Source organism: Schistosoma haematobium, chromosome 2 (genome assembly GCF_000699445.3).
Source record: "Schistosoma haematobium chromosome 2, whole genome shotgun sequence".
Classification (NCBI taxonomy): domain Eukaryota; kingdom Metazoa; phylum Platyhelminthes; class Trematoda; order Strigeidida; family Schistosomatidae; genus Schistosoma; species Schistosoma haematobium.
Window position 1 is genome coordinate 2,085,109 of NC_067197.1, and position 21,375 is coordinate 2,106,483.

At 33.9% G+C, this 21,375-nt stretch overlaps 1 protein-coding gene across 1 annotated transcript; it reads left to right on the top strand.

Moving 5' to 3' along the window:
- Positions 1–7,419: 7,419 nt before the first annotated feature.
- On the top strand, positions 7,420–17,533 carry MS3_00006023 (uncharacterized protein). The gene is made up of 2 exons (XM_051214122.1): positions 7,420–8,329; positions 16,922–17,533. Exons 1-2 carry the CDS (start codon positions 7,639–7,641, stop codon positions 17,095–17,097), a joined length of 867 nt encoding a protein of 288 aa, XP_051067250.1. The 5' UTR covers positions 7,420–7,638; the 3' UTR covers positions 17,098–17,533.
- The last annotated feature ends 3,842 nt before the right edge of the window (positions 17,534–21,375 follow it).

Below are 21,375 nucleotides of genomic sequence, written 5' to 3' on the forward strand. Positions count from 1 at the left end.
AACCTCCACAGAGTGAACATTTTTAATCTAACTCCAATCAACCCCGTCTTCCAGCGTCTTCTGTGGGGAAATGCTTCACATTCGAGATCATTGAAATTCACTAGTCATGACTGTGAAACACAACAATCTCCATAACCCTATACTGATAAATCAATGTCACATCAGTTATTTTATCATTTTGTCCAATCATTTATTGACACCCGTTATGGGTGCTTCAAACTCATTTAGGCTAGTAACTTGCTTCAAGATGATTTATCATGTAAATAATGGATAGAGTTAAGCCATATTAAGGGTGGGAGCCTTCAACTTATGGGTCTGATCCACAATGCAGTAGAGCAATGTCAGGAAATGCAGTCCCATGATAGCCGGTGACCAATATTTGGTTCATACACCGTTTGTTCCCTCAGGATTCTGGAGCCCATCTGTGATATTAGTTTGGAACCAAGGTTTTCCAACTCCACCAGGTGGATCTTGCGTATTCACCAACTGGATTAAATCTCCAAACATTCGCATTTCATCCTCTCAATTTCGTAAACAACACACTGAACAAATTACTAATTTTTTGATTTAGTAGCTCTATAGACAATATGTGTTTAGATCACAATCTAAGAATTCAGTCCAAGGTATACATGCATATTCTATCTAATGTGTTCTAAATAATGGTGAAGAGTTACTTACTTACATACACCCATTACTCCTACTGGAGCATACGCCGCCAACCAGCATTCTACAACCCATTCTGTCCTCGACCTTCCTTTCCAGTTCTATCCAATTCTTGTTCATTTTTCTCATGTCTGTCTATCTCCATTTATCGACGTAATGTGTCCTTTGGTCTTTCTCTTCTCCTTTCGCCGTGAGGATCACAAGTGAGGGCTCGTTTTGTGAAGTAGTTGAATGCTTTCCTCAATGTGTGTCCTATCCACTTCCAACACTTCTTCCTGATCTCTTTCCCCACTGAGATCTGGTTTGTTCTTTCCCACCGCAGGTTACTGATGATAAATGCTGATAGCCAACGGATCCGAAGTATTTTGCACAGACAACTGTTAATAAACACCTGTATCTTCTGGATGATGGCTATTGTAGTTCTCCAAGTTTACGCCTCATACAGTAGATCTGTTATGACATTTGTATTGAAAATTCTGACCCTGGTGTCGGTTGACAGTTGTTTTGATTTCCTGATGTTCTTCAGTTGTAGATATGCTACTCTTGCTTTGCCGATCAATGCATTCACATTTGCATCAGATCCACCACCATGTTCATCAATGATACTGACCAGATATGTACAGGTTTTTGCATCATGCAAAGCTTCTCTGTCAATTGTGATTGGATTGTTGCATGTTGTGTTGTATCGAAGAATCTTGCTTTTCCCATTGTGTATGTTGAGACCTACTGCTGCTGAGACTGCTGTCACACTTGTCGTGTTCTCCTGCATTTATTTTTGCCTGTGTGATAGAAGAGCCAGATGATCTGCGAAGTGTAGATCGTGCAGCTGCATTGTAGCTGTCCACAGTTTCCCATGCTTCTCCCCAGATTGTCAGGTGACACGTTGGATTTACTTCAAATTTATTCATTAAGATTTTACAAATACATTCTTCCTCTTTATATAATATAGGTAAAGAAATTTTCTTTGTATCCCTAGCAACTAATAACATTAAAAAAACAATTCATAAGATACTAGATCTCTTGGACTTATGAATACATCACAACTTATTCAATAGAATTCTGTCAGTAACACGGATTAAACAAACCACAGAATGGATACCATTCAAAGGTGAAATCAGTTTACAAATAAGTTTATCTGACTGTTGAAAATGAATTCGTTTACCAATGGAAGATAATTTACATGGCAAACAATATGACAAATAGAGCATTTCCTTTTCGCTCCAGATTTCAACACAACAAAAATATGAGCAATATATATAATGAAAAGGGAATTAATTATACTGATAACTTACAGAAAATAACTAAATAAATGGTTATGTAACTATTGTTTCCCATTTAGAATAGGTCATTCAAGCTGATTAAAAATTACGTCACAGAAATGAGTACACTCTTATGGTGTATCATGTATTTCTGAGTATCAAAAAAATGAAAATTTACTCCCTCACATTAGAGAATATAAGAAAGTATACTGTTTAGTTAAATCTGAAGTGTTTACTCACTCAATGAATGAAGGAAAACAACCAACTGACTTCACAACAACAAAAAGCAGTTATTAATTGAGATCATGAACCGATTGGTGTTAGACCACCTTTGGAAACTTGGAAGCACTGGACGGCCGTTTCGTCCTATTGTGGGGCTCCTCTGCAATGTGCATCCATGATCCAATACCCAAGGAATTCAAACCCAGGGCCATCGGTCTCGCGCATGAACGCTTAACCTACTGGACTACTGAGCCGGTATTCGATGGTGATAGTGTCTAGCCTCAACCAATCCACGAAATTGCTCCACCAACTTCCATGGTATTGAGGTAGATACTTGTCTCTACCCGACATGGATCTTAAGTTTTGTATTAAGAATCCGCCTTTGAAAAAGTATTGGTAATTAATAACTCTCAATTAACTATATGTTATTTCAATGAGATTTATACTGTACATCAAAATTGTTTTATCGATTACTGATAGTCTCCTGCTGATAGATGCTATTGTCTAATCAGAAGTCAAACATAATAATATATTTGTGCGAATAATCAATACAAATGCATGGATACTGAACAAGTAAGGTGGAGGAAGATCAACGAACATTTATACACATAAGTATTATTGTATAATGAAGTAAAATCTAATTAAAATCTAAATAATCTAGTCAATTTACTGTTTAAATATAAACTAAATGTCAGTTAATGAATATCACTATAGCTGGTTGGAGATAGTTGATAGGATACTTTGAATGAAGGTTTTGAGCCATTGGACACTCATTACAAAGTTGTACCTGTAATCTTGAGGATGCTCGCCTTAGCGGATTCCATTCAATGTCACCTAACTTTACAGTCCAGGATGTGATCAGTAAAGTCTTTGGGCAGTGACTCACCTTCTATCAAGATTGAGATATTTATAAGTGACTGATCATTTTAGTATATAAAATTACTTAGACTAGTGAGATGATATTACAGATAGATCGATGAAGTTGTTGCTGATGAAGAGCATGTCTCATATTCTACTTTTAGCCATAATTTAATCGTATAATTAACTTTTTCAATGAGACAACTGATTGCCTAATTCAAATTATTCCCAAGTGAACAATGTTTTTCTTTTCAGTTTCAAGATTTTCATATTTCAACAAAGATTCTTATTGACAGTATTAAATTAGATTATTTGTTATCAATCTATTAGATAATTCTATTATCTTTTTGATAGAATGGGTGAGAGTATAATTTTCGAACGACCTTTGAATGACGCTAAAGTGGACTTGAGAATGTCCACGTACTGACTAGGGCTAAATAAGGGTTTTAAACCCGCGTGAATGATAAAGATTGTGATTTATGGTTGATAGTTAGGGATAAAGATTAGAATTAGAGTTTTCATCATGAACTGATAGCAGCCTTAATGCCAAGACATTATTTAGCCAAGTGGATAGGTGAATTTCACGTTAATATCCAAGACCTGTTATCTTAAATCTGATTGGTTCATCCATAAATCTTAGTGTTGCCAATACAATCTCTCAATAATTTTCCTTAGTCAGTTGGAAAGATTATAACAACTCTTCTAGAATCATTTATGTTTATGGTTAAATTTTTGTTAAGCCCTTTTATTAACTTACTTAACATACAATGTGGCGAGACTCCAATTTATGGACGAGCCAACCAGGAGCACTTTAGAGATTTCAAGGTTACGGCGCCAATTTTAGTGCTTAATGCTAACGTACGATCGTTTCACAGGGAATTTTGTACAAAACGTGATAATTGAGCGGCTATAACAAATTAAACGGCGGGACTATAATTTGTGGACGAAACAATCAGGTATGAGATAATAGATCTCGGATTTTAACGCGAAGGCCTTTCAGCCATTTGGCTAAATAAATTACTGGCATTATAGCTGATGTCAGTTCATGATGAAAACTCCATATATAATTCGTAACTAGGGCAAATTACGACAATTATTGCGAACTGGATAATAAAAGCACCATTAACACTGACTGCAGCCAGGTACTACAATATTTAGGGATGACTGGAGAGAGTACAGTCTCCTACATAGGCTTGGTTATGTGCATCGTGTCGTTATCCACAAGTAGCATTTTGTGTACTCAACAACCGGAGTGCACATAAACAATATTGAAGCTGTCTAGTCGAGGCTGAAGTGTATTTGAGACTTTATCATGGCTCCAGAGGCCGACTATACTGCAGCCGTATGGATGATTTCCTCTACTGCATGCATTAGGACGTCTGAACTTCTTTCTAATCTTGACAAGTTTTTGAACCACGTCTAAGAAGTGTATCCACTTTATTTCCTTGATTTTGTGTAATATATTTTTACTCTATACTGACTGTTTGCTGATTGGATAATATTTCTCAAGGCCGCCTAAGATCCGTTCAAAGTTCGTCCATAAATTAGAGTCTCGCCTACAATGTTATTCGAACAGTAACAATTCACATAATTCTTTGTACCATTATGATTATTAACTTGTCTATATAAAAATGTACTCTTAATCTCTCTCCAGCTAAATTGTTAATCTCTTAAATATCTCTCGATGATTCATTCTCTTTCCCACATATATATATGTACTCAAATCCTATTAATAGGCTTTTCCTTACCTATCTGAATCTTGATTCAATTTGACTAGAAATTCGCTCACTCACACATATTTACCTCTCTGCTTCGATTCACTCGACATACTTATAGCTTTTGTTATCTGTACTATCCGCTAATAAACTATAGTCACCGCTTCTTATTGTCTAATGATTACAAACACTATTGGGAATCAATAATAATCATAGTTATAAAGAGTGATTGATTGATTAATTCATGTAACTAAGTCACTACAAACTGTATTGATTTAAAAATGAGTTAGTTTTCATTTCAAATATTTAATATTTATCTATAAGAATGAATAAATTTGTCATTATTAACATTGTAAATGTTGCGTTTTTCTCATCAACTAGAGAAAAAAAAAACTCTTTTTTGTTGATGAATTTAGTTTCTATGCACATGTCTAGTATCCCAATTATGACAACAGAATATATATCTACACAATGGCCATAGATACAAGTACATACATCACAAGCTGGGAATGGTGTTAGTTTATTTTATTCTCTTTTTTTTTCGACGGGGTGGGGAGAGGAAGAACAAATAAATTAAATTCAAATTTATAAATGTTTAACATAATTTTTCAGAACGAAAAAAAATAAAACTGGTCAGTTTTTCTTCTTTTCTTTTTTCTCTTTTTTTTTGCTTTTAACTTTGAAAGTCAACTCATTTGTTTAAATGGTAGTTTCTATGTTATCTACTTAAATAGGATATGGACTATTTATTACAATTCAGTTGATTAATTTTAAATTCATTTGATATTCACTTGGTATTGTTTGGCTTGTATCTTCCCATTGAGGTATAAGACTGATCGATTGTAGTCTTTTACCTCAATGGGAAGATACAAGCCAAACAATACCAAGTGAATTTAAATTCACCCCATTGCACAAGCAAGTGGCTATCAGGACTCAGTAGCTAAGTGGATAACGCGATGGTTTTTGAAGCGAATGGTACTGGGTTTGAGTCCCAGAGTAAACATCGACTTTGAGATGCAGGTACATCCAGCTGACGAGTCGCAAATGGGAGGAAACGCGCGTCCTGGATTCCGCTACTAGCCACTATCCATCATTTGGTATTGTTTGTTTGTATCTTCTTAATGTTGTTTAGAATTAGAATTGATTTTGTCTGTTGTTCGTAATATATACATTCTATGAAAGATTGATCAATTGTAGTCATGTTATCAACATTTAAGCGACTCTACATTGTACCTAATCCACAGCATTTGTTTTTGTCGAGGAATTCATTGAATTCGGTGTACCGCCTTTAATAACTCCTTTTTAATGATATGTAGTGTTTTTAGTTCATATGAATATAGCTTTCTTTTATCATTAGATCACCAAAATATAGTCAATTTTCTCACATATTTAGACTTAATTTTCATTGACGATGTGGGAGTATATGTGACTGGTAAATATACTTCTTTATTTAGTTCTGATCATTGAATTATTCGTGTTGTACCTAAAGTATATATAGCAAGCTTCGATAGATATGATCATTAGGAGTATTTGAATTATAGTATCAACTAGGAATCTCAGAAATAACGCAATTGGATCAAGAAGTACTAGATAAGCACGAACGAGTGTACTGCATTTGGTATTCGGAATCAAGCATTCAACAAGTACAAAAGAGTCATTTGTTTATTCAAACACCACAATAGAGTATATTCTTACATCAAACAAATAAATTACACAGAAGAAACTATAAAAGATCTGTAAAATATTTTTCGTATGACATGGTGTTGCCACTGTATGTCAGCAGTCCTTCGGAGACAACGATGATCGAACACAGAGAGTTGTCTAACATCCTCAACTCGGAGAGGCCAGGTTTCACAAGCATAGAACAGAACTGCTCTCACCGACGCGCTGTAGATTCAACCTTTCACGGCCAAAGATGGCCCATATTGGCATAAGCCGCTCTGGCTTTCATTATACGTGAATCGATTTCACCACTCACGCCACCGTCAGCACTTATGCAGCTACCTAGATACACAAACTTCTTGACTAATTCTATATGCTCATCACACATGATGAGTACAGGATTAGAAAGCTGCCAGTCTTGTAGAAGTACTTTGCACTTCGAAGGTGCAAAGTATATAACATACATACAGACACTGATTACCAACTGCTTAAATGCGGATTGCATGGCTCGGGTATTATCGCACAGTAAGACAATATCATCCGCATACTCAAGGTCGAGAAGTCTTTCTCCAGGCAATAGATTCACATCGCCATTACTTACATCCATCAGAGCTGTTTCTAGAATGTCATCGATGGCAAAGTTGAAGAGGAATGATGAAATTGAGCAACCCTGTCTAACCCTATTTCGTGAATGGAACTTCAACTATTCCATAACATTGAACGATACATTCACCACTATCTTCAGTGAATTACTATCCCACAATAGATCCAGTTGAACTCCACTAGTCATTGCTTCATACTCAAACTCCAAGAAATATCTCTTGAAGTCAATTACTAAGTGAGTATATATTGATTTATATCAGAAAACGTTTTATAGATTAAATTATTCAATAAAATAATTAAAAAGTAATATCAGTACAAGAATTAATTGATTTATTATCATTATCATTTATGATTAAACTAAATATGAATATTTGTTGTTGTTGTTGTTGTTGTTGATGATGATTATTTGATTGGTTGAATTATCATTTATTCCCCTCCTCGTTGAATTTTGATTGGTTAATAATAATAATACCATTATTATTATTATTATATTTCATTATATATATATTACTCTCATCATTGTGTAATTAGTTGATTACATATTTAAGAGTTTATCAATTATGGTAATCTAGTGTTTCCTTCTCCCCTCCTAGTTTCCCCTTCCCTATTTTTTGTTGTTGTTGTTGTTGTTGTTGTGATTATTCTCTATATCATAAATGATGGCTATTCCATCACAATGTTCATTAGAATTACTTAAAGATTCATCATCTCATCTATTAATTAAACCATCTACACATATCATCAATAATGATTGTTTATCTTATTCAATAAATCCAATGATAGAATCAATAATTGATTCATCAAATATTGATCAATTGACTATAAAATCAATAAATCATCATCATCATCTTCATCATAATGATAAATCAATATCATCGAATTCTACAAATGATTGTCCTATAGAAACACAATTATATAATGAAGAAGAGAAAATCTTAACCCAATGTTTAATTCATGATAATACTAATAATACTACTAATATTAATAATAATACTACTAATAATAGTAATCAATTATTAAATGATGATTTATTATTAAATGATTTGTATTATGATCATAATCTATTACATAATCCATATTTATATCATACATATTATGATATTGATTATGATTTAACTGGAATCACACCATTCAATCATTCATCATTAATGAATAATCCTGGTTTAACAAGATCTACAAGAAAAATTGATAATGATCCAACGATATTATTAACTTTATTAAAATGGGCACGTATTGGTTCGAATCAATTGCATGGAGATGATGATCTAATTGATCGAATGAATTATCAATATACAAGTGTATTATTATTAATTTTATTAACATTAACTGGATTTCGACAATATTTATGTAAGTTTTATGGATTGATGGTTGTTGATTGTTGTTGTTGTTGTTAGGTCATTTGAAATCTCAGGCGGTTTTTTGATTCGTTTCTTCCTGAAGTGATACCGGTTTTTGTGTTTCGTTACAAGAATGGATTACATTTTATGGTTGTAATGAATGAGAATATAAGTGAGGATAATCGACCGAGGGGCCCTATAATTTATGAATGACCTTTGAGCGACTCCAGACTGACCTTGAGAGTGTCCACTTAATAACTAGGACCAAATGAGGGTTATAAACGTGTGTGTGAAATTAGAATAATGATTTACAGTTGATGGTTTTCCAAATGGATGAGTGAATTTTGCGCCAAAATGTGAGACCTGTTATCTTGCACGTCCATAAATTATAGTCTCACTGTAAAATATCAATCAATTGTCTCAGACCGAGTTGTTACTTCGTTTCCACATCAATCATTGTCTGTTGTTGTTCTGGTTTTTTCGATCTTCTTAACGTTCTACCTACAAGCTTTTCACATTCTATTAATGATACATACTACTTATATCTGTCGATATTAGTAGCACACATCATAGTATGACTGACCACTGAGTGATAAGAAAAAGGTCTCAACAAGTATGGAGCTAACACGACAGTTACTTACAGAAAGGTCGTGTGTGACCGACCTCACGCAGTTGTCCCTTGAGCAGTGAGGTCATGCTCTCATGTCACAAAGAACACCTCTAATCCAATTTCCTTTTTCAGGTATCTCCATAAGAACCCTTCCACGGTGTGGGCAACCGAGAAGTGATAACCGCCGTCATACCTCTAACAGCACTCACAACCTCTGTATTCCTAGAACTTCCTGCAGTCGTGAATGAAAAGAGAATGATCATTAGTATGACATCTTATAATAAGAGGAATATGAATATGAATAGTTTAGTTATTTAACAATTATACGATAAAAATATACGCATAGCATTGGCCCATAAATGGATCCCAAAAGTTACCGTTCATTATTCTTATGGGAACATAACAGTAATTAATTTCACCTGATGAGTTTTAATTAGGACGAAATTCACGTCTTATATTTCACCAGTAACTATAATCAATGCATTCTAAAAAAAACAACTGTAAAGTCTTAAGTTGCAGTTTTTAGAGACCATCTGCCACATAAATATACATCTTTGATTTTATACAGTTGATGGGGATTCCTAACTAAGATGGAGAGTGCTAATGGGCGGTCTATAGTCGTCCACGAGGAGTAACGGGCGTACGTACGTATGTGATGGGGATTCGTCAAGTATGACTGTAAATTATATAACCATCAGTGTGTTCACACTATAAACGATTGATAGATTATTAGTATAATATCTGTTTTGAAAATAATAATTCTAGAAGTCATGTCAGTTTACGTGGATGATAAGCTTGATATGATTATTAGTTGTATCAAATCATTACATGGATTTGATAAGATTTCTTTTCGATAACCTGATATGTATCAGAAAGAGTTTTGTGGATATTATAGTAATTTCAATAGTTGAGATCGTGAATTAATTCAAACTAGACCATCATGGAAAAACTGGAAGCACTGAACGGCCATTTCATCTTATTGTGGGATTCCTCAGCAGTGAGCATCCATGATCCCGTCTCGCGAGATTCGAACCCAAGACCTATCAATCTGATATGCATCACATTACAATAGTATATTATGTAATGATAATTATTTCGATTTAGTTTGTGCTAATACCACATTAGTAAGATATACACTAATCATTTGAGTAGTGGGTTTCATTTGTTTAACTGTAAAATGATTAATTATGATGGTTCATAGTTTAAATACTCTTCCATATTTCTCAACTGATCGATGTTTCGAAAAATAACACTTAGATTATTTTTGTTTTATCAGAAAAGGGAATTTGTGAAGATTGTAGTAATTTTTAATGGTTGAATTCATGAGTCAATTAAAGCTGAACCATTATGGAAAACCTAGAAGTACTGGACGGTCGTTTTGTCTCAGTATGAGACTTATCAGCAATGCGTATCCATCAACCTAAGACCTTAAAATGTGCACTGCTAAGGAGTCGCATACTAGGACGTAAACGAACATCTACTACTTCCAGGTTATCCATGGTGGTCTAGGTTTAATCGACTCATGAATTCAACTATTACAGTTTTCTGTTTTAATTTTTTTCGAGGAAGGGGGCAATCTGATAATGATACTCACAGTTATATAATATAATATACCCTTGTGGGCCAGGGTAATTTTACATTGGTATTCAGGAGAACCAGACACCATCCGAACTTTCACGTGACAACCCGAACAGTACAGCTCAGCCGCATTTAACAGGAGAACCAGACACCGTATAGGCTTTAACGCTACAATCTGAATAGTACACCTCAATCCTGTGGCGCAATCACAAAGGTACTAAGCACTCTGGTGGAGCAGATAATGATACCATTACTTACCACATAGAAATTTCAAAAAACAACTTAGAATTTTCAAGAAATCTGTCTCTATCTATAGAAGGATAGAAAAGATAGAATCATAAGGTTACATAATAATCTAGGGGTTTAGAGAAGAATATAGGGCTGAAAATAATTTACGGGTTAGAATTATGAAAGATAATTGTACATAAGTGAAAATGGATAGTAGCTAACAGTGGAATCTAGAATACACATTTCATCTCAGAGTCCTAAAGTGAACATCAACACTGAGATGTCGATCTTGAAAAAATAGAACGAAACGTATATCCTGGATTTCACTGCTAGTCGCTATCCATCTTTACTTATCAGTTTTATAACTTGAGGCAATATCGAGACAATCTGCACATGATGTACATGTGGCAATAGGACACTGATCAATTGAAGTCCTTGTTATTGATTTTTTTAAACTTAGTATTGTGTAATTTCAAACTGTTATCAGTGGTTGTCAGCTTTAAACAAGTTTTCTTGATTGTTATTCAGTTTTTATTACGATGATCTTTATGTTTGTTGTTTTTATTTAATATCTGTCAATTGGACAGTTATCTTTCATAATTCTGCTTTATATTGTTCTCTAAACTCATGATTATTACGTAACATCATTTGATCATTTGAGTCTTGAATCAATTCATAATGTAATCTTTTCTATCATTCACTAGTGATTGACTTCAAGAGGTATATTCTAGAGTTCTAGTGAGAAGCAGTGACCAGTGGAGTCCAACTGGGTCTGTTGTGAGATAGTAACTCACTGAAGACAATAGTAGATGTATCACTCAATTTCGTGGATTAGTTGGAGTTATACATTAACACCGTTGGATGCTGGCCAGCTCAGTCGTCCCGCAAAGCGGGATAATGGATGCGCACTGCTGAGGAGTCTCACAATGGGACAAAACGGCCGTGCAGTGTTTTCACGTTTTCCATGATGGTCTAGCTTCAATTGACACATGATCTCGAATATTGAAATTACTACAATCGCGACAAAACCCCTTCGGATATATATATATATATATATATATATATGTTTACCATATAACTATAAATACGAATGTATAGCTTAAGTGAAGGATTCCATGGAAACGAAAATCTTTATGTATGTATATGTAATTAATCACTATGATTATATTTCTTAAACTAGAAAGTAGGTTGTTTTAATTAGGAATAATCTCATGTCAAATGATTGTGTTAACCTATTTCTATGGATTTAACGATGGATTCATAAGGATATTAGTGATGTTATATGAAATGTATAACATTCAGATTACTGTTTAATATTAGATATGTCAGTATTAATCTAATCTATTATTTGTAGAAGACTATGTCTATATTAGAAAGAATTTGACCAGAGGTCAATTTGAATACAACGATCAATTCCTAATGACTTTAATGATCAATCATTTAGTGGAGTATTAAACTGAACTGATTAGACATTTAAGAATCAGTCAGTCAGTCAATCAGTCAGCCACAACGTAGGACCAGGTACATTTATGCATCGGTCCAAGTTGCCATACCTCATTAACACAACAATATGGACACCGGATTCATAAAAGTAGTTAATTCAGAGGTGGTAATATATAAAAGAAAGATTGCATATAAGGACATAGTACAGGAAGAAAGAATTAGTTGGTAAAAAGAAAGATATATTTGTATTTGAAATATTCACTGATAGAGTTATTCAATAGAAGCTTGAAAATGAATCTTCCAACTTAATGGACAAAACACCATTGAATATTAGATAATAATAATAATCAGGCGGTCAGCAACAATGTAGAATTTCGTATGTACGTACGTACATCAGTTCGAGTTGCCATACCACATTAACACAGAGATGCAGTTGTCGATTCAAATCCCGTAGTGGTAGAGGTAGTAGAGCATAAGCAGTAATGAGAAAAATTAGGGTTTGAAGATGTTATTCAAAGAGTATAATCCAGTGAGATAAATTTGGAAAGAGAAAAAGAGAAAGGACATGAAAAGTTCAGAAGATTAGAATTTGGGAGAAAATAAAGAGTAGATGCACCTGAACCATTACAAACCATTTTAAGCCATGTTATTCAAAGTCTCTAACCATCGATTGTTATCGTCTTGCGGATCCCAACCAGTTAGTATACACTAACCAACATGGCTCAGTCCATTTGTCAATGACTTCATGGATTTGTTTCATGTTAATATAATTCAGTGTCATACATTTAACAAACGCATAGTCTATTTGTTGAACATTCACAACTCAAAAATGATTAATAATAAATAATTTATTTGTTATATCCAAATGAATATAAAAAAATTTTTTTCTCATGTTTCGTGACTTAATATAAGCCGCTTCTTCGGAATAAATATCTTACATCAAGACATGAAACATCAAAACTACAATTTCTCTATTCATTGAGAACTAACCAAAAAATTGTACCTAATGTTAACTTCCTACTGAATGTTCAATTTATTTGAAACTTTCAAGTTCAATATTGGTGTTGATGCCTACAAACTCCTTAAAATGATCATATACTCAGTTCCCTTTGTTATCTCATTTTTACTTTCTACTTACGCCTGTTACTTCTCGTGAAGGAGCATAGGCCGACCACCAGCATTCTCCATCCAACCCTGTCCTGGGCAATCCTTTCTAGCTCCTTCCAGTTCGTATTCATCTTTTTCATATCTGCTTCTATTTCATGACGTAATGTGTTTTTGGCCTTCCACTTTTCCGCTTCCCTTCAGGATTCCAAGTTAGGGCTTGTCTCGTGATGCAGTTTGACGATTTGCGTAATGTATGTCCTATCCATTTCCATTGTGATTTTCTGATTTCTTCTTCAGCTGGAAATTGATTTGTTCTCTCCCACAGAAGGATGGTTGTTGCTGATGGTACTCGGCCAATGGATGTTGAGTATCTTGCGTAGACAACTATTTATAAATAGTTGTACCTTCTTGATGATGGTTGTATTAGTTCTGCAAGTTTCAGTTCCGTATAGTAGAACTGCCTTGACGTTCGTATTGAAGATTCTCACTTTTATATTGGTTGAAAGTTGTTTTGAGTTCCATATGTGCTTCAATTGTACTAATTCAGCCCTTGCTTTGCTAATCCTCGCCTTTACGTCTGCATCTGAACCTTCTTGTTCATCGATGATGCTTCCCTTGTTATTTTATAGAGAGTAAGAATGAAGACTGATGCACAATTGTATGAATTCATTTAATTTCGTTAGATTCTTTGTAACTACTTACAACCTAAAATATTTGAAAATCAATGTTATTACAGATACTGATATACTGAGAACAAATACGAAGGTGATTATTACTTACTTATTCCTTACGCCTGTTACTCGCAATCGAGCATAGGCCACCGATCAGCATTCTCCAACCCACTCTGTCTTGGACCTTCTATCAGCGAATTCAACTAATAAATCATGCCTCTAGAATTGAAAAACTTCTTATTTGTATGATAATCATCATCGTTTTTTGGTAAAAATTAACTGAGACTTATTGTAGTGAATAAGAACACGAGTAGGGACAATCGAATGTATTTGAGCATCAATTAAAGAGCATCTCAGTAAAATCTGAGAACCATATGTTAAATCGTTAATTTGCAAAATATCAATCCATCATCTCAAACTCCACTGTTTCTGTTGCTAACATCAATCCAATGTCTCAGATTTCATTGTTCATGAGTTTTCATACTAATTGAGTTCTATTCCCGTCCTTTCCTTATCGGTCGTCTACTGAAATACATTTTATGCCTAACCATGGTTATATACTACTTATGTGGATATAAATAACCCACCTCACACTGCATTCGAGTTCCCTAAGTGAATATCCATAATTCTGAGATGAAAGTATATCTAATTGACAAGTCCCAAACAGAACTGAATACTTGTCTTGAATTCCACTATTCACTATCATCTATTATTACTTTTATTTTTCTTACAATTCATTCATTCATTCTTATATATCATTATCTTATCTTTACTTGAAACTGATAACCCAAATTGTTCATATGTAAATTATTCGAAAACAAACAAACAGCTTTAAGCTCTTCAATAAAGATTCTATTCATATCATTAATCTTATTATGGAATTTAAGTTGGATTAAATGTATCATTCATATTATGTTTTGTTAGTTCAAATAATAAAAAAAAATTTTTTCTTTTCTCATATTTTCTTTTTTTCTTTTTTTCTTGTTTTTTTCTTTTTTCATTTGATTTCAAAAAAATACAAAAAAAATAAAGAAACTTTATATTTCTGAATATTACCATGGATACATTTATCTTGGATGGATTAAATATTAGATAGACACTACTATAAATAACTATGATATCTTGCCTCTATATGTGTGAATAGTCAAAACTCTTGTAGGGATCATACATAAAACTTTCTAATTTGTTTATCACTTTCAAATCATTGAAGTCGTTTATAATTGTTTTCAATTTCTTTTCCCCAACTCATTCAATTCGTGTGTGTGTGTGTGTGAGTTTTGTTGGAACTAATCAGCTAGATGTAGCAACATCTTAGTGGATCCAGAAAGATGTTGTGTCAAGTCATTCACTATGATATTGAATCTGGATAGCTGATAGTTTAGTCGAATTGTATAATGTTTAAATTATTATTAGTAAATCGTTGTTGGATCATTTCCCTTGGTAAGCGTTTTTTTTTTAGCGGGTTAGTTTTCTATGGGATACGGGGGTCGCTAACCTCATCCCGAACACTCCTCCTTTATCCGGGCTTACGACCGGCAGTAGCCTCAGACGGGCTCCAGGCAGAGTTATAGTACTATAAGATGTTAGGAATTTCACATTTTATGTCATAAAATAACTTTAACCTGCAATTAATTTGTTCTGATTACAAAATTTACGAACTTTAAACTCTGGCATAGAGTTGAGTCCTATCAGTCTTATTTTCATTAAAACCTTATCAGTATGTGATTTATGTGATTAGTCATTGTGGATGGGAAAACAAGCATTTAACCTACTGACAATCAAATATGTGATTTCCTTAGCTTTCATTGATTTATATACACAAGACACTGAATATGATTGTTTGTAATTTCATTGAATAAAGTATTATCTAGCTAATCTCATGCCAAACACTCTTCGTTCATCCGGGCTTAGGACTGGTAGTAGTAGCCTCAGGACGGGGTTCCAGGAGGAGTTGTTGATATGAAGAAAATTCTCTATAAACAAAGGATACATTTGTTTAGTTCAAAAGTGGAACATTATTAAAAAACATTGTAAAACTGAATACAATTATGTAAGATTTTATGTTGACACTTGTTTACTAATGACCGTATAGTCAAATTTTATTTGTTTTAAGTAAATTGATTTCTGAAATTTTGTAATTTTTTTTTTACAAAAAATAAGGACTTGAGTAAATTATATGCTATTTTGATGTATGCTACTAATGTCAACAGATATAAGTAGTATGTATCACCAGTCAAACGTGGAATGCCTAACAGCATTAGATTGAGAAGATCAAAGAAAGGTGAACAAGAACAAAAATTGATTGGTATGGAAACAAAGGAATGATAATGTATGAGGCAACTGTAGGACATTTTGCAAATAAATTGTCTACTGTATGTTTCTTACTTATGTACCTAAATAAATGATTGCTCTGGTTGTCAGAAGGGGCATCGGCCTCGTGACTTCCGAAGGAACTCGGCTTTCATCATGGGGCATCGTAGTTCTTCTAAATGAAGACCTTCTGACTCCCAGAGCAGAGTTTAAAAGGTTTGAATAATTTTTTCTGGTTAGCGTTTTTTTAGCGAGTTAGTTTTCTACGGGATGGGGTCGCTAACCCCATGCCTAACCCTCCTCCTTTATCCGGGCTTAGGACCGGTAGTATCCCCCGGAAGGACTCCAGGCGGAGTTGTATGATTCTTAGATTTAACTAAAAGGTTTTGTAATGTTGTGATCAAACAGGTTTTGTTGAACCCCCTCTTGTGTGTTTTTGTTCACCTTAGTGTAAACGCTATTTAAACTAAAAGAATTCTATATTACGAAGTAAAAGCTTTGAATAACACTTATTGATGGTTATCTAACAATTTGGTGAAGACGATATTGTAGGAAATGAGCACTTAGGTGACGAAACCAAATTCACTTGATTTTGAGATGATGGAGAAGATTTGTAGCTCAGGTGGATGATTTTGATGGGTTTTTTTTCTTTTAGCTAGATGGTTTGTGCTGGTGATGTCGTTCAGTGGGACGATGAGAGCTCTACGACAAAACCTTCCAGCTCAGAGAATAAAACTCCAAAAACTAATTCATTGTGTAACACAATTACTGGATATCTTCATTGTTGAGTCGGATTTCCTAGAACTGCAACAGAGACTCCAGAGGCCCTAAAGGAGCCAAAGAGTCCTAGACAGTCAGAGCATGATGGAGCTACTATTGGTCAGTAGCATAATATGTCCTTTAGCGGATTGGCCAAAATATGATGTTGATTTAACAAATGTTAACATCTATAAGTACCCGTAGTTTTCTGTACAAAAATGAACCTTTGGAGTAAAGTGTTTTCTCTTATTTTGCGCCTTTTCTCTCGAGTCCAGGTCGCTGCGTAGTTCTCTCTTGCGGGTTACCAGAACAGCTTAGCAACTGAATAAAGCGTTCAAATTAACAAGACTTATCATTCGTAAAGTATGAGAACCATACATTAAATGTTTCATTCGCAAATCAATTGTCATTTACATTCTGTAAGATTCTCTCAATTCACGATTCATTTCTATTTCTTTTTTTATTTTATTCAATTCGATCTTCTTAGCCTCCTGCTGCCAAACATTCCACTTCTGTTTAGTGTTACTTACTACTTATGTCTGTCGACATAAGTAGAATACACAACAATTTAGATCAATAAAAGATATAAATTAGTGAACATTTAATAACTAAAATGGATCTATTTTATATTAATTTGCGACTTAGTAGAAGGTAGGCATCTAAAAATCATGTCTCGTAGCATAATAGATCCAAGTCATTAAGTTGAATTCAAGTGGTTTATATTTTAAAATTCATTTGTGTTACTGGTAACTTACAATTCTCAATTAACGGATACTATCAGAAGAGGTATTTTGTGGATATTATAGTAATTTTAATAGTTGAGATCATGAATTAATTCAAGCTAGATCACCATGGAAAACTTGCAAGCACTGGACGGCCGTTTCGTTTTATTGTGGGACTCATGAGTAGTGTGCATCCACGACCCCGCCTCTCGAGATTTGAACCCAGAACTTATCAGTCTCTTCTGCGAGCGCTTACCCACTAGACCACTAAGCCGGCCAGCATCCAGCGGGAGCATCGGCCTCGTGACTTCTGAAGAATTTCGGCTTTCATCCTGAGGCATCATAATTCTTTCATCAACTCCCAGGGCAGAGTTTAAATGATTAAATTTGTTCAATCTAGTTGACGTTTTTTTTAGCAAGACCTTTTCCTACAGGGTTGTCGACTCTATACATTACTCTCCTCTTTTACCCGGACTTGGAACCGGCAGTAACTCTAGGAAAACTAAAAGAGAAGTTATGATATGTTAACATTCATTCAACCCTAATCTATACTATATATATATAATAGGATTCATCAACAATAAACATTTAATTATTTGGTTAATTTTGGATTTATATTCAATCTAATATATTTTAATAGTTGAATTCACAAATTAATCTAAGCTAAATGATCATTGAAAACTTGGAATCTTTAAACGATCATTTTGTCCTAATATTGCATTCCAGGATTTCCAAGTTTTCTTTAATGATGATCTAGTTAAGATTGATTTGTGAATTAAACTGTTAAAGTAAAGTATTACAATCTCCACAAATCTTCTTACTTCTTTAATATAACTTGAACTCAATAGTTGAAGATTACATTGTCTTTACAGAGTTTTCTATAACTATAGACATATATACACATTCCATTGTATAGAGCATTTATAATATTTTTTTCATATCAAATGAAAGTGAGACTATAATTTATAGACAACCTTTGAGCGACACTAGATTGACCATGTGCTAGGTTTAAAGCTATCACGAGTTCACTTAATCTGCGAACAAGAACAAAGACTCAGTGATCAAAGACCAGTAAGCTAGCTATTTGATGCGTCCCAGCCTAGCTAACTAGAGGGAGAAGTTCAAGCTTGGAATGGGGAAGTATATTCTGCAAACAGCAAGAAACAAGCGATCGCAAAGCGATCACACAAACAAATACTCTTATTACCTCTATCACTATGGAATTTGAGTCGACAACTGCATCTCTGTGCTAATGTAGTATGGTAACTCGAATTGATGTACTTACGTACGAAGTTCTACGTTGTTACCGATTGACTGACTGACAGACACAAACACAATTCAAACGTATATATATCAATTATATGTATATAATCGATATTGCCATGGAAGTTTTTAGAAACATTTAGTTGATAAGAATAGTTTAGTTAATTAACAATTATACGGTAAAAATATACGTATAGTATTGATGGACAAATGGATCCCAAAAATTACCATTCATTATTCTTATCGGGGCAATAACACCATGACGGTGTCCACTTAATAACTAAGACCGAATGAGCATTATAAACCAGTATCGGAAATTAGATGATTAAGCTTAAGAATTAGATTGAAAGATTTTAATCACTAACTAATATCAGTTATAATATTAAAACTTTATTTATACAAATGAATGAATGAATGTTGCGCCAAAATCTCCGATCTGTTATCTTATACCTGATTAGTTCGTCTATAATATTCATAGATGATGAGCTGTTTAATGATTACCCGAAAACAACTTAAAAGTAACATGACATACTATTATATTAGATATCAATGGTTTACTACATATAGAAAGGATAAATTCCCAAAAGATTGTAAATACATCTTTCTGTAAAGTGTTAACTGACATTTCCGTTTATCTTCAATTATCTAACATGATACACTGTAAACTGATAGACGTGACGTTAGTTTTTTTTACAGTCATAATCATAATCTCATTGAAATAATCACTAAATAGATATAGGGAAAACAATATGTTCAGTTGAATACTGTTATAACTTGTGGGCTGTGTGCTCTGGTGTTGTATAACGTGATGATACCGCCAATTAGAGAACAGTGATTTATCAACCGGACCAATGACGCGTAAAACACGTACGAGCAGTCTAGAGTACTTATCGGTTATTCTTCCTACCTAACCCTGCCTGTTCAGTCCAGAACACTAATCTCAGCCTCTACGATATCAATCATAGATTTCAAACATGCTGAGTTTATATACAAAACCAAACAGACCATATCATATTATAAAATAGAAAACAACATTTGTACAAGATATACCCAAAAGTGGCTGTGACTACGGGAGACTGTAATTAATAGACTGGGCATAACTTAAGAATGGTAAATCATATAATATTAGTTCATAGGTCAATATAAAGCTCATAATAAGATAGACACGAATATGAACATTTTAGTTACTCAACTTCAACTATACAATAAAAATATACGCATAGTATTGGTCCATAACTGGATCCCAAACGTTACCATTCATTATGCTTATCGGGATATAACAAATACCATGGCAACAGTGGAAAAAATTATCATTATTATTATTTGTCAGATAAAATATACAAAAATAATTTGTAGAATGTTTAAACTTAGTGTAACTGAGGTGGGGGGGGGAACGTCATCTGAATATTAACTTTTGAATATTTCACTAAAAGATAAATATACATAACAGTTACTATATTGTTCCTTAGGAAATACATAGTGATCGTCTTTTCTTTTCTTCCTTTTTGGTATTCAATTTAATTAATTAATCAATGTAAATAATTAGAAATGAACTAATATTGACTAAACGAATTGTTTATTTAAGTCTATGAAACATTCTGATTCAAATGGTTAGTAATAACAGTTGATCAAAGTTTTGGAATTCAATCATTGAATACATTAGATATGTGAATCTATATATAATCAGTATGTGAATGAATTCCAGGTATTCAAAGTTTAAAATTAACGATTGAATCTAGTTGAATAAACTTTCAGACTATTCGAAAGCATACTGACAAACTTAAAACGGATGAGATCTAAGATATTTCAGGTTTCTTGACGAGAAAGTTATTTTTTGACTATTGAATATGTGGTACTCCTCAGTGGTGCGCATCCAAGATCCTCTACGAAGGAGATTCGAACTCAGGAACTATCGGTCTCACGTGCAAGCGCTTAACCTCTAGACGACTGAGTCGGCCGGCATCCAACGGTGCTAATGTCTAACTTCAACTAATCCAAGAAATTGAGAGATACATCCACCATTGTCTTCAATGAGTTACTATCTCACAACAGATCCGGAGCAAGATCGTGGATGCACACTGCTGAGGAGTTCCACAATAAAACGAAACGGCCGTTCAGTGCTTCCAGTTTTTCCATGTTGGTCTAGATTCAACTGACTCATGATTTTAACTATTATATATAATAGTGCTTTAATGACGAACTGATTGTCAAATAGGTATGCTTCACATAAATCATCCGATTTGTATGAGGGCTGGGATACTACCCGGGTGCCCAGAACGAAGGAGGTAGTTTTCTTAGAGGGCCACATCTGGAACCTGTCGACATAAAGGTCTAGTCCACAAGGCAGTGAAGCAATGTCAGGAGA